Here is a 15,788-nt window from a genome sequence, read left to right as displayed (position 1 = left end):
CTTTATCTAGATGGTGAAGGTCAAGATTTTCAGAGCTGATATCATGAATACTTAATAGTGGAATGTCTACCTCATACAATAGATTTAGCTCTGGTATTTGTTACCAATTTCTCTTAAAAGGTACATCGCAAAATAATAATTAATTTTTCAGAAAACCACTATCTACAGATTAAGAAATATATTGTTGTCTTTGTATAAGAGATATATGCATCCAGTCCACATGGAGGGATTTAAGCTTCTTAAACTAAAAACATATAACTACACTGGAATGAAGTATCATGGAGTTAAAAATATCTAAAGCTGTCTGATCTGTTCAGGATGCAAGATAATTTCTTTATCATCTATTACCACCTATTCTTGCATATCTCCTGGCCCTTTAGTCACAAAATCCCCTTATTCTCTATTCACAGAAGGCAGAAGGGGAAAAAAAGATAAAAGAAAAACCCCATCTACTCTCCAGAACAAACTGGAATTTCACTTAGCTTTGCCTCCCAGTCACTGTTGAATAAGGCAGTGTAGGTTTTGTTTGCTTTCCTTCTTTCCTTGTTTTCTAAAGAGACAGTCTAAGGTTAACTTAAGACAAAAATTCTTATACCTGGGAGATGATCCAATAATGTGATCCAATCATTCTTTTAGTAGAACTTGTCTCTCATTTCTAGACTGAAGCCCTTCATTTCAAAATCCAGCCAGCACAGCTTTGTTACACTCCCAGTGTTAAATTAAACTATGTCCACCTCACCAAGAGAGCACTACAGAAAGATTCATGTCACAGAACAATTGCAAGCCAACAATTCTGTACAGCAGTGTATAGTGAACTGGAGACATAACAATATCTCATGTGCCCCTTCTGCAGAGCTATTGCCAGAGGCTGGGTACATGTGCTTCTTCTACCAGAATTTAAAAATCTGTATGTTTAGTAATTAAATCCTATTAAAATTTAAAATAAAAATCTGTTTGATATAATTATGTTTTATGTATTACTGTGCATACACAAACAATACATTTGAAATCATGTATTAATGGATTTCATCAAAAAAGATCCAGAAAATTACTTTCAAGCTACTTACCAAGAACGAGCTTCTCACTGATCAGAAGGAAGGATGTTATACTTTTAAGAACATCAGCAGCTGCTAACAGCATCTCTGTCTCTTGCTCATCTCCACAAAAATACACTATCAGCTGAACCCATTTTTTCAAGACTTCTTCTGAAATCTGAAGACACAGAACATGTGAGAAGCATGCTGCACAAGCTGGTGTTACCTCTTACCATCATACTGAACTATGGCCTGTCTAAGGGATACTGCTCATTAGTAAATGCCTGGTTTTTCAAAAGTGGTGAATCCCACATGAACATGCAAAAGTTGGGAAATTTTCTTTTAGTTAGAGCAGTATTCACAGGCAAGTCTTTCACTCTGTCCCTTCACAGCAGACTCATCAATGACCATACAAGTCAAAGCATATTTTTGTGTCCTCAGTCCTTCGACACACGCAAGCCAAGGACAAATATGCCGGCCCTTTGCTGAATCTCAGAGATCTCCTCCTGCCCATCTCTCCAGCCTGTCCTTCTGAAGGGCTGCACAACCCTCTGGGGCATCATCCACTCCTCCCAGATCTGTGCTGTCAGTGAACCTGCTGAGGAGGCACCTGCCCCTTCATCCAAGTCACTGATGAAGTAGTTAAACAATACTGGGCCCAGTACTGACCCTTGGGGACACCACTAGGGACAGACCAACCATACCCTGTGACACTGCTTATGACACTCTGGGATTTTCTGTTCAGCCAGTTCTCAACCACTTCATTAACTGAGGAATAAATGAAACCTCAGTTGTACTCTGCCTCATTCTGCCTGGTACAGGGCCATGTAGCTGCACTGCACAGAGGGAACACAGCCAGAGCATGTCCTACAGATTCTATAACAGGTGAAAACAAAACATAAAAACCTCCCAAGATATTACAATGACTGAAATTTCAAGCAGACATATGAATGGACTATCTGGAAAGACAGAACTTAACTTTTACCTTATGGAAGAGAAAATCCTTCCACAGATATAAATACTGAATGCAAGCCCAAGGAAAGAATTCAGATAGAAAATTGATGTACCTGGTCTTTCCCAAACTCAAAACTCTTATATCTTCCATGAATATATGCTTAGGAGAGAAAGCTGTAAGCATTTCTAGTTAAGATTTTTACAGCATTTCTCATTAATTCATCTTTGTTATGTTAACTTTAAGTACTCACACTATGTGCCTTTCCTTTAACAAAAAAGATTTAACATTATAATTCATGTTCCTCAATTCTTGCATGCAAATCTGATTTTGTATTTTTTATAATGAGACATCTTTATTAGCATATAATACAAATCCATTTTGCTGCTCATTCTATGAAAATTAAAAGCTTTGTAAGGAAAATAATCTTCCATTTAAAAAAGATCATGAGAGTTTAGTTTGTTTTAAAATATCCACTAAGTGGGTTTTGTGCCTTTGAAAGTATTTTTAAATAGCACTAAAGCTGCTTTTGCACTGATTTTCACATACATATGTGACATCACAGACTGACAATTTAAAATCAAAAGACATCTGAGCTGGCTGGGAACTACACCCAACCAGTGCTTCTACTTCATGTCTTCCCACCTGATGTGCTCTCCTCTGGGCTCTCCAAAAAATCAAGAAACCACAACAAAGCTGCACTTCAGTAAATGGGCTGGACTCAGAATAAGCATTAAAAACCACAGGCATTTCCCTTTCCACATTATAGTGACCATTTTGGATGAGCTCAGAAGCTGAAATTACTCCATCAGAAATATTTACATTTGTATTTAACTTGAAATTACTTTGAGAGGGATGTACTGAGATGATATTCATGGCTCTGTCATTTCAGAACATGGCAGTATATTCAGAGAGCAAGACATAATATCAAAAATTATGAATGAACACAAGAAAACATAAGCTTGGGGCTTGGATCTAAACTGTATTACTGCAATCACTGAAAACTCCAGGCTTACAAAACTATTAACCAGCTCAATTTCCCTTACCTGCTGATGGTTCTGCAAATGGTGGATAATCAATCTGGAGGCAAATTTAAGAGCTATGGTTTGACCTTCAGGGCTGAGAAAACAAGGTAAACATATCAAAAAACCAGTTATTTCTGTCATCATTTCATCTCTAGAAGAAAACCAGCCAGCTCTTAATTATTTCTAATTATCACCAATGAGTATTTTTCAAGCTGAGCACTTGGAGTTTTTACATTAGAGATCTAGATGTTAGCTAAGTTCTCAGCTGACGTGCAAATGAAGCATGCCCTTACTTTCACTTCTCTCATGTTTATTTTCTATTTACATACCTCTCATAGAAGTACACATTTCAAAATGGAACCTGAGTCAAATAAACCAGACATTATTTTAAATTGTGAACAAATGAATCTCTTGAATCTGGTGTTTAGCTGCAGGAATATCTCTTCTACAGGTGCTAGAAATGCTTCTAGATGCCTACTGCCAGCTTCCAAGCCTCCCTGCTGCCTAGCAGGATCTAAGGACATGGCTGTTGGCACCATGGCTTTTGAAGCCTATTCCCACCATGGGGAATGGCAACACCTGAGCAGCAAGGCCTGCTACTTCAGCCATTTCCCTCTAACAGCACCAGTCAGTTTTATTTTATCACCAGAATCTTACTTCTTCCCAGAAATGACCACTCCTCATCATCATCATCATTTGAACCTGAACAATTTAGTGCAAATCAGCAACAGATATGCACAGCTATAAAATGCTGTTCTGCACTACATAGCCTCTATATTTAATGTTTCTAACACTGGACTGCAATATTTACTTGGCTTAAACAACTATCAGAAACAGAATGCCATACTCTTAGAGCCTGGACACTGTAAGCTTGTTTGCCCATTACATTACAAATGGATGGACACAGCTTCTAATTCAGCAGGAACCACAAACTGGCTCCACATTTTTCAGTGCTTTCTGCTGATTTTACATATGAGTACTGTATAAGGAGTGCACACCCTAAGGGTTCGGATTAATCATTTCTGCCAATCCAACAAACTCAATGACATCTGACATTCTTTCCACAAACTATCTGCTCACAAACCAGGACAGGAGGAACAGCAGATTCACAGCAAATGAGTATATAGTTGGATCATATTTTGTTAATTATACAGTAAAGTGTGTGTTTCCCAATTACCATTCAGAAAGAACTATGCTCACTGGCTACCACAGGGAAGCCAGAGTAACTTCTTGTTTAAGGAACTGTACTACTGGACATTAATAAGGTGCTAGTATGACTTGTGGGCCTTTTTAATAACTCAGATAAAGGCCTTACTTCTCTGAAAAATTCTCAAGAACCCACTTTATTCAAATAAGCCACACTCTCTTTTCTGAAACACAGATTTTTAAATGAAAGGGCAGTCCCAAACCAGCATACTGTTCAATATTGGAAGTTTTTAAAATGTAAGTATTTCAACATGCATGACAGACCATACCTGCTGGAGATATCTGCAAGGTTTAAACTCCAGGTTAAGAGCTCATTTGGATTCATTTTTATAGAGCTTTCAGTCTTTGGAAGCACATTTCTGAGATCCATATTATAAAGGATTTCCAGCACCTGCAGACACAATTCACAAACAAAGAATTTACAGACATTCTCAACAGAAATGTGCATATTTGAGATCAATAAAACACTGACTTAAGCTTCACTCCAAGAACACAAACAGTCTCTCTGGACAGTTCTAAGAAAGGAAAGAGGAAGTTCTTGCTTTTTTACACAAGAACATCTGTTACAAAATTATTGCACAGCTCCTGTGCAGTGAAAAAAAACCCCAACTACTCACCTAATATTTAAAAAGCATAATGCATGTTTGAAATATATTTTTGAAACTTACAAATATGACATAGAAATTAAAAACTTTAATTTACTGATAACATACAAAATGTCAATAAAAAATCACCCTCTTACCTTGCAAAAACACTGGGGATTTGTTTCCTTCAGAGCCATTGTGAGAAGAGTGTCTTCCAAATCAGTGAGTAAACATAATACACCTCCTCTTCCTTCTGCAATCTGCTTGGAATGTCTTTGTTTCAGCCACTGCAGAATTGCTTCCAGTGCCAGCAGACGCACTTCATGGAACTCACAGTGCAGGAGATGAGCTACTGACAATGAGGGCTTGGCCATTTCCTTTGCAGCAGCTGAACCACAGCTCTGGATGTCAGCACCTGCAGTCACTGACAGCACTGATATTACAAGTTTGGTGAGGCTCTGGAGATACTGTATCAGTCCTGGTACTGCAGATGAGTAGGGAATACCAGACACCAATTCAGAATCTGAAATTACTCTTTTCATCTCTTCCCAAAAGTCAGGCAACTGCATCCCTGGAATGAGAGTAATATTTAGTGAAGTGAACAAATAGATGATGTTACCATCTGCTCCAGACCATGAAGTTGACAAATATCAGGTATGCAAAAGGTATCATAAGGTAAATTCAGGCATGAAATGAAAATCAGAGTTCTCCTTCATTTTAACCTGATTCCAAATTATAAAAAAGATTTGCTAGATATCACATGTATTCATATTTAAATCAAAAGAAGCAAGGACACAAAGTTTTCTGAGAACTATGACTGTTCAACACATGAGCTGAAAGTTTCCAACAACTTAAAAAATGTTACAGTACTTTGCAGATTGCCTGCAATCCTTACCAATTACATCTGTTTGGTAAGTATTTCTTTAAAACAAGCTAGTAATGCAATATTGCAAATTGTACAAGCCTACCATATCTATCATTGCAAAAAGTGAGTAACACAAATAAACTATTAAATATATGTGAGGAAAATGTAGATAGTTAGCTCTAAAATCGGAGACCAGACTGAACCAAGTGCTGTTTGTCAGACTACTCAGCTGCAACTGAAATCAGAAGAAATGATGACAGGGGCCATAACATTGAATATCTCATATTTTAGTCAGAAAAAAATGCTATTAAGATGCCCCTTTGAGGTAAGTGGACCTGTCCTTCACCTGTCCTGTGTATCAATCTAAAGAATTTACTTATTAAAAAAATCCAGGATACTTCTCCTATTCTTATTCAATCTGAACAGTTAACATAGCTAAGAAAATGAAGGAGCTGCACTGTAACCAATCTTATGTACAGAAAAAGAACTGAGATATTTCAGCCATTTACATTGGTGCAACCTTGTCCACATGGCCCAGCACAGCCTGAGAACCTTCTTTAGTGCTTGGCCACCTCCTGGAGTGAACAAAGAGGCCACTGCCATCTGTGACACCAGAGGGTTTCAGGCTTTAGCAGAGCTGGCAGCGTAGACACAAAATGAAAGGAAAAAAGTCATCAATGGTGCTATCTCACACCCACCTAGACTGAAATACTCATGTGCCTTGAGCTCAACATTCTTCTCCATCATCAGCAGGAATGAATCATTTTATAATATTGAAACCATTTTGCCCAGTTCAGTCTGTATAGCAAGTAGTGCAAGTAAATGACCATGCTATACCCCACAAAATTCAAATGCAAGTAGGGGAAAATCACAGAAGAACAGAGAACAGTGTCACTAGTACTAGGGGATGTTGGAAGTTTAGGTTTTTTTAAATGTAAAAGTGCACTAAAGGTAAATACAAAGATTGAACTAGCTTACATTTCTTTAGTATCTGCAAGAAGACAATTCATTGCCATGTATCTTTGCTATTTATAATTAAACACTGAGCACTGCTAAAAAAGCCTGTCCAAGTAGTCCTACTAAATTCCTGAATTTGACACGAAGCCACAGCACAAATATAGATTCATTTTGTTGTCCATGAAGACATTTCTCTAAGCCTTCTATTTACAGTTATATATCCTGCCCTTTCATATTCAGATTCTTCCAAAGCCATCTTAATTTGTTTGACATTTACACAGAAAGTTGACATAGCTGTACACTGTCTACCACATAACACAGAACCATTTCTGAGTAATTCTGGACATGCTTCAAAAAGATCTAGTATTTGAAAAAAAATTCAGACATATTGCCCAGCCATTAGCTCTGTCATTCACATTTTTGCTACAGTTCCTCTTCTGAAGGGACTTGATGCAGTCAAAGGAGCTCCAGTATCAGTGCAAAGCTGTCTCACAGCATTATCCTCTACGTGACACAGCTGACTTCCGTCTCATAGCAATGCAAACTTGTATATTTTATTTGCTACATTTCTAAACCCCCTCCAAGCACACTGCTTTTACACACTGCCATCGTAGCACAAACTAGAATTAATGCCTGTGTCACACGACATGTATACAGTGCCAGAATTCCTGAATTTCGGAACTGTCTGGTTGCCTTGGAGAGGGATTAGGCCTTCGCCTCAGTTATTACACAGCCCGACTCCACAGACAGCAGTTTAACAACAGCAATAATCCCAGGCAGCCGAAAGAAAAAGGTTCAAGGTCAAACAGCTCAGTCCAAGAACAGAAACAGCTTCAGCTTTGGAGCACTACCCCTTTCCAGGCTCCTACCTGCTCCTGTCCACCTTGCCCTACACTGAGCTACACGCAAGCAGGAATGGGAAATCCGACACGATGGAAGGTCAAAGCTCCAGAGCAGGGAGAGCAGAATTAGGTGCACACAGAAAGAGATAGAGTGAGCAAGAGAGAAAGAAAAAAAATAGGGGAAGGGAGGAGGGTGTCTTCCATTTCATTGGTGTCAATGCTCCCAACTTTGCCAGAGCCTGCAACCCAGGCTCAGATAGAGTGGTGACCCTCCCATGGACTCCAGGAGCTGACTGTGCACTGACCTTCCAACTCAGCAAACTTTCATTTGTATCTTGCAAGGCAGCACGACTTCTCCTTACGTCTTCATCTTTGAAGGGGAAACTACTTTAATATAAAAAACACAGCGGAACTACTCACTCCCAGAACTACTGGCTTGCAGAGACAAGAGTCTTCGGCAACAGATTCTCTTTTTCTGTACATATCAAATACTTCTGCTTTGGAAGCCTTCTGGATGACTTCTTTTTTTCCCATGCAATTGTGAAAGACTGGACACTGTGGTTCATCTATTTTACAGACAGTCTCTTTAAAACTGGATGCCTCAATGGCAAGACTGTCAACAAATAAGACTGTCTGCATATTTGCTTAGCCTCAGCACACCAGAAAGCAAATCCTTCTGCATTTATCTTGTGCTCCACATGCTCTCCAACACTCTTTTTTCACACAAATATGTACAAAAGGAAAGAATGCCCCATCTTGTTACAATGCAGTGGAAATATTCCTGCTTCCAACTTCAGCACTAAGAAATCTTTCCAGGCTTTCATGTAAATGTTTTCTCGTCTGCTTAGCTTTAAGTAAACTCTTTCCTTTGGCTTACATCAAAATCTCCAACTAAACCAGAAAACCACACTGCTTCCCAAAGTAAATGTCAGCCTCTGTTGTTAAGATACAGTAATGACATACTTTTATTTACAAACAAACATCACTGTACAGTTTGAATGACCAAATGCTGTGAGAAGGAAGAACAAATTTTGGCTGACCAAAGAAGGGTCCTGGCAAACAGCAGTCTCTCCAGTATGCTAACAGATGCAAAAGAACCCCCAAGAATTAAGTGGATTTAATTTTATTTTTCCCCCTTAAGGATTGCTTCATTTGTGGGACAGGAAGAATTTCAGGCTGCTTCTAGTACAGGAGAGATCTTACACAACCACTTGGTTCTCTTCAACACCCAACACAAACATCCTCAACCCCTTCGTGTCCCCCACACCGATACATGCACACATCATCTATGTCATGGCATCTAGGTTTGAGGGGCTGTTTTCTTTAATCCTATTTGTAATCAACTGATGTTCTCTCATGGATATGAAGTAAAATGGCCTTTCACCACCTGAAAATAAAGAGGAAGGGAAGAGAAGCAGAATGGAGTTAGGAGACTTGATGAACCTCCAGTTATAAACCTCCTCAAAATGTAGCAGCTCCCAAACCTGCAGCCTGCCTGTCTCTTTTCTGCTCTTCCCTGCAGTGGCAGGCTGGACCTATTCAGTCTGTTCCCAGAATATGTAGATACATACAGACACAAGGACACAAAAATATCCCTGCTCAGGAAGTAACAAACCATCAGCTGATAGATAGATCAGCTGATATTTCATCTTAGAGGCACTATAGTCTGTTCAGAAGTCAGAGAAGTAATCTGAATTCCTTCCATATTTAAAACTTGCTTCACCTCCTTGCAGGGTTGATACATTTCTGTAGGATTTGGTAATTTCACAGTGATTATTTAGCTACTGCCAAGTGGACAACTCTTCTGTCCATCAGCTGTACTGTGTGAGGAGCTTCCTTTCTGTACATGTGATTAGTATAGCTCTAAGTACTTGCACACTTCTAGATAAACATTGAGATTAAATTCTGTGTGTAGGTCCTCAAGCAATCAAACTGTCTTCCATATTCCTACTAAAGGCTCCAGAAGAAAGGAACAAAGCAGAGGAAAATGGGGGAGTTACTACCAGCATCAGAAACCTTACTGACACTCTGCAAGGGCAGACAAAAATGGCAATAAAATGCTGCTGTACATGCAGTATATTGTTATGGGAAGGAGTTCTGAGTATCAAAAATCTGGATATTCATCATTATTCAACAAGGCCTGCAAGAAAGAGCTATTGTTTATGAACTGAGGTTAAAATCTACTTTCAAACTACCATCCATGAACATCTGAACAGATCATATGAATAGGGAGTAGGCTGAGAGGTAATCAGTGCCAAGAGATTTTCCTAGACAAATACTAAGAAGTATTTTCTTTCGTATTTTTCCTTTTTATTAAAAGTGGATTAGGCAAAGTCACTGCTAAATGGAAATAAAACCACAAAGAGAACAGAAAAGTCTGTTTCATTACACAGCCATACTAAGGTGATTGCTGATGATCATAAAAAGGGCATATTTTAAGCAGGATGTTTTCTTTTAAAGACATCTGCAACTTCTTCAACATCAGAGACTAGGCATCAGAACTCACAATAGGATTCAAAACTACATGACTGATTACCAGAATCCACAGATAATTTATTGATGAGGACACAAGCATCCCACTGCATTTTGTACAGCATAAGGGAAAATTTCCAAAGGAAAAAAGAAGGGGGAAAGCCCCAACATTATATCTGGACACTGAAACACCTGTTTTTTCTTACACATAATTTTTCTTACAGCTTGTCTCTGGCCCAGCACTGAGTTTTCCAGTATTTTGCATTCATGTAAAATCATAAAATCCCACAGAGACAGTGCAAGTCAGTCAGTGGTACATGTTGGAATCTAAAGAGAATCTGATTTTGAAAGGATAAGCAGTCTCTGTCTTCACAACTTTAACTGCTAACATTAATAAACATGACCACTTCCACTTTCCCCTAGTGTCATTTATTTCATGAACAATTTTCCATATTCCCTGCTCAATATAGCATTCCAGCAGTATCATGCCTACCCTCCACAAGCCTCCTCTGATCACTGTCTCTGCCATCATTCTAAAAACATTTTTACTTTCCTCCTCCTCCACCAGTGACACAAGTTCTGCCCTCCAGTGCTTCATTGACAGCTGTTGGTGTTACACATATCCATCTCCTTTCTCCAAAAATTTATTCTTCTCAGCCTTGGCCCATTTGTTTTGTTCTTCTGTCTCACACTAACTTTTGGTCAGTCTTTGGACCCTTTCAGCATCCCTCACTTGTCCTGCCTCTGGCATTTTACTGTCCAGGCAACTCCCAGTCACTCCCTGTGTCTTGGACTTTCAACAATGCCACCCTCAACTTCTTCATTCTCCTGTCTGCATTGAATTAGAACACTGAGTACCTAAAAAATTTCCTTTTGACTTGTCCAATTTAATGTTAGTAGGCACAGAGCATTTAGATGATCCTGTAAATATGTTTTAAATCTTTACCTTCCTTAAGCCAAAATAAAAATATTTACCCAGTGCCACAGTCAATACACCAGCAAACTTTATGTAATTTCTGACAACATAAACAAAAACTGCCTTCAATTCATTAAGAGTGAATTTAAGTTTAAGCTAATTAGACCAAAAAACCCAAACATGCATTAACAAGCTGCCAGTGTTTTTATTCAAATAATTCTTTAGCCACACTTCTTAAGGATCTAGGTAAAGAAAGTTCAAGTGTGGCTAAAATAATCAACCTAGTTATCCCTGTCAAATTTCTACCATTCAAAAATCAACATTTTTTAAGTTAGCCTGCAGGAAAAACTAGGCTACCATTTACCTTCTTTCCAAAATAAGAAAATATTAAGAAGTATGATGCAGAAAAAAAGTGGCCATAGCCTTCAAAGGCTATTTAAGAGTCCTAGAAATCTCATAATTCAGGCAGACATTTAAGAGACTCCTATATAAAGACCAGTTTGTGCTGTCCTTGCAAAGTATTGCAAAGCATCCAGAAGTTTGATGATCCATATTATTTCTATCAATGTATTTTATAACTTCTAATTAAAAAGGACATACATAACCAAGAAAATGGCATTTGCACTGTATGTTATTTAAAACAGTATTTTGTATTTGACAAACCTGCAGACAGTTGAACTAACAGTCAATTTTTCTGATCACATACACCCACACATGTGCAGTGCACAGTATTTTTTGCAATAATTTCTTTAGATTGTGAGCAGCATTTAAGAATCTTAACCAAGCCACATCTACAGAAGGTTTAGATATTTGGAAGACAGCAAGAAAATGGAAGTATGTTTCTGTAAAACTCAAGGAAAGAAAATAAGTAAGAGTAGAATACTAGTTGCTGCATTTTCATGTCAAAACAATCTCTTTATTAACAGGATTAATCATGTAAATACTAAGTAACTGTTCCCATGTTTGACAACAACACTGAGTTTGGTTAATTTCCACCTCAAATGTAGAAAGGAAAAATGCTTGGTTAGGCTACAAGTGGCCTCTTTTCCTAAATCATAGATTCATCCTATGTGACATCCTTTTTAAATGTCTTCTCTTTCCCATCAAACTTGAATTTTGAAGACACTATACTTGACAACAGGCCAAACCAGCCAGCAGATTGACACCATATATTCAGGATAAAGTAACAACTTGGCAGGATTATCTTTAGCAAAATTTTGTTTCATCTTTGCCTTCTTCTGTTCTACATCGTACTTCACTTATGCTGACAGGGCTGTATCAACAAGTGCCATTTTTTGGAACACAATCCTGGCCAAAATGCACTTCTATTAGCCAAGTATATTATAGAGAGTTGCATCCATTTTCCCTTCATGAAATGACAAAACACTACAAGAAAACTTTTTCAAGATGTGAGCAAGAAGGAAAATGTGACCACTCTGTCTTGTGGCATTCTTCATGTGTTAGAGAGAGACAGAGCACCCCAGATCTGAATCACTGCAATTCAACACTCTGGCTCCTGCATTACCAGCACTGCAGATCACAGTAATACTCTCATCTTGTTGTTTTGCTTCTAACACCAATTTCCAGAAGATCTGAAAGCAGAAATATCTATGACAAGTCCTCTCAGAAGAGAGGAATTTTATCTAATGAAACAGTATATCACACCTGTCCTGTGTCCCATCTCTTGCAAAACCATCTCTGAGTGCACAGGAAATCATGTACTCATGTACACATGGATCTGGAACTCTACAGACCTCTGCTTCTAACTCCTTCTGTTCAAAACCTGTGAATTTTCAAATAAATACATACAAAGCTAAGGCTGAACATGTTCTCACCTGGACTCAGGGTCACTTTTCCCACCTCAATATGCCTACAAATGTTACTTCATTCCTCTGTAATATTTGAAGCAGGGTAGAAGTGCCAGAATATCCTCTGCAAGAGGAATGCATTGTTCTCCCATAAGAATGAAAAGGCCCTAGACATCTGTGATTTCTGATCTGTAAGAACAATTAATGTGGAGAAAATACATCAAAGAGGTCTGCAAGAACAAATTCCTTGGATGCTGTTAATAATTACTAATAATGACAATAGACATTAGCTCATCAAACAATCTTGTACCTGGTAAGAACTTTCTTTACTCTCAATAAAGGTAAAAATAGTATTTCCATATTTTAACTTTTTTCCTTTTTTTTAAGGCTTGCTTCCAACCACAATTGATAACAGCATAAAAATATTTTAAAGTTTATATAGCCTTGGCATTATGTATTGTCTCAGCATATCTGAAAGCCCTCAGGCACATCAGGAGCTGAGAAAAATGTTCTAGATTTTGCCTATCACCTCAAGGAAAGAAAACTGTCTTTTCTCAGTGACATGAATCAGGCAACACTTCCATCCAGTCCAGCAAATAGGAGGTTTGGGTTGTTTTGTTTTAAGATAAATAATCATCATTTAACCAGCAGTAAATTTTCAGCTGGACAAGATGCTTTTGGTATCCATTACTCCCTGCCTTCCTTAGCTGACATTTTAAAGCTGATGTTTTTTGAATTTGTGAAGTAAATTCCCTAAGGGCTATCCTGCACTTTAAGAGACAGATTTTATTAATTGAAAACAACAAATCACTTACAGAAAATAATCATAATGTAGGAAAGGCTTAGGCAGAGCTGTACTCTGAAAACCTCTTTGTAATTGTAGCCTCTTTAGACAGGCATAATCAATTAGAAGTGGCCTGATTTTAACCAGTTGCAGGCTCATTACATTGCATTCCCATTTCTGTTGATGAAAATCAGTTTCAGCCTGTGGCCTGGAACTCATATACAGCACTTCCTGGGGCCTCTTAGATAAACACATCAAGAAACAGTTTTATTTGGATTTGTCCCTCACCCTTTATTCATTGAAACAACTTTACAAATCAAGATTAGAACAGAGAAAAACTGGCTCATAAGCAGAGATATGCATATATGAGTAAGATATTTAATCTCAGAAAAGTGTAGTGCTTCAATTAATAATCATAACTTTAAAACATTTAAATAGGAAACTCAAAACATTTAGTTTTAACTGGTGAGTTTAGTCTTTCTCTTACTGTGTCATGGGACACTCAGTTTCTATTTAATATAAACACAATACTCCTTTCTTTCAGAAGGGCTTCTTGCCTGTGATACATAGAATTGTCCCCAATGTATCTTCAAGTTTTCAAAACAGCACTTCCAGCCTAAGTTTTCACTCTCTGTAGACACTGCCTGAAATATGTAATTTTAAACCTATGTAGGAATGAAACCTTTAAGCAAAACAATAGCAATGAACTATACCCAAGCAGAGGGAATCTGCAAAAAAAATTGCTTTCCTTCTGCAGAAATTGTACCTTGCAGCACCCAGGTTTGGTACAGTCCACAAGAGCTTTGAAAAACAAATTAATTCACTACAGTCAGTAATGCAGCCACAGCATGGTACAGTCCCTCAGGCTCAAAGGGCTATTCACAAGTCAGGGGTATTTCAAAAAAGGAGGGGAGTTTCCTGGTGTGGAGAGGTCCATAAAAGCCTTTGCAAATGTGCAGCAATTGTTTAAAAACCAGAACAGACAAAAAAAACCCAAGGATAACTGAAATAGGAAAGAGACTGATAAAGGAAATGCAATGCTCACTAAGTAAGCAAAACAGGAGCCCTCCCCTGGAGTACTGGCTGTTCCTTCCTGGAAGAAAATACAAAAACAGAGCTAAAGGGTGAGTGACAAGAGTAATCAGAAGAAAAAAACTTCGCATGAAGAGAATACAGAAAATCCAGGATGATTCATACCACAAACACTGGTGGAGGATCATGATTAAAAAAGTGTAAAAATTAATACTGCCAAAAGGATCTCTCTTTTAAAATGTAATATACCAAATAAAAGGGTGATGAGCCCAAATATGGTTGAAGGAGGCTTTGGGGGTTGTTTTTGTTTATTTTGTAGTTGTGAGACACAGCTAGACTTTTTAATGTATGACATAGGATTATCACTGAGGCCAATGGCTTATAAGGATTTAAAAAGCTTTATTCTATAGCAATAACAAAAATAAAGAAAAAATACTTTTAATATAAGAGTTATTGATGGTAGATATAGCTTAGCCCCAGAAAAACCAGTAAAGAGCCAAGAAAAAAATTATCCCTAGAGAAATGTTATACTGAAACTGCTTCAGATAAGGTGGTGCATTCCACCCTATAAAGCATGTGGCCCTTGCCTAGTCACTCTGTATGTCTGTCCTTCTGTTGTAAGGTTTAGTTCTGCAGCAACCTGTCTGAAGAACTTAATTTCAGACATGTTCATCACCAGTTTGCTTTCCTAACAACTATCACTATTTGAACTGTACATTCACAAGAAATCACACCAACAACAATTTTAGAATTAGAATGAAACTACATCAACTAAAGGCCTAGGCAAAAAAACCAAAAGGAATTGCTTTTAAAATTAGCAGTGCCCACAACATGACTATCTGAAATAAAAACGGTTCCAGTGACTTAAATGCAGTGTTAATAATTTTAATGAAATGACAGAACTATTCATTAATTGCCTCCCTGGACTGACAAGGTAATTTATTACTCACTTGCTCATAAGAAATGAACAAAACAGGCCCACAAGGAAGCTACTTACAGCTGACTGAAAGCTGCCTACACACTGGCACACGTGAAAGGGTGTCCCTTCTCCGTACCTTTGCTTTTCTTATTGTTCACAGCTTGCTTTGCTAACTATAATCCACAACATTAAAACCACTGATAATTTTCTTAAAAAAATTCCCACTGATAAAGAATCAAAATGAAAAAAGAAACTGAAAGAAGCTCTCAGAGCTGTTTTTTATAAGACTTCATCAGAAAACACTTTCCCTGAAACTACTTCAGGTGTCTCACAAACGAACATTTCTGTGACTTTCTGGAAACGTTAAAGTAGCAATAGTCCAGGATTTGGAT

At 37.9% G+C, this 15,788-nt stretch overlaps 1 protein-coding gene across 1 annotated transcript in view; it reads right to left on the bottom strand.

Moving 5' to 3' along the window:
- Nucleotides 1–15,788, bottom strand: part of THADA (THADA armadillo repeat containing) — a 150,025-nt gene that overhangs the window by 29,360 nt on the left and 104,877 nt on the right. The window contains exons 32-35 of the mRNA XM_056486272.1: nt 4,960–5,372; nt 4,487–4,608; nt 3,033–3,105; nt 1,068–1,212 (exon numbers count right to left, since the gene is read on the bottom strand). Of these exons, the coding sequence (XP_056342247.1) occupies nt 1,068–1,212; nt 3,033–3,105; nt 4,487–4,608; nt 4,960–5,372 (753 nt within the window). The remainder of the gene's footprint in view (nt 1–1,067; nt 1,213–3,032; nt 3,106–4,486; nt 4,609–4,959; nt 5,373–15,788) is intronic.

The sequence above is a fragment of the Oenanthe melanoleuca genome, chromosome 3, assembly GCF_029582105.1.
Source record: "Oenanthe melanoleuca isolate GR-GAL-2019-014 chromosome 3, OMel1.0, whole genome shotgun sequence".
NCBI classification, from domain to species: domain Eukaryota; kingdom Metazoa; phylum Chordata; class Aves; order Passeriformes; family Muscicapidae; genus Oenanthe; species Oenanthe melanoleuca.
This window is presented reverse-complemented; position numbering and strand designations above follow the sequence as displayed.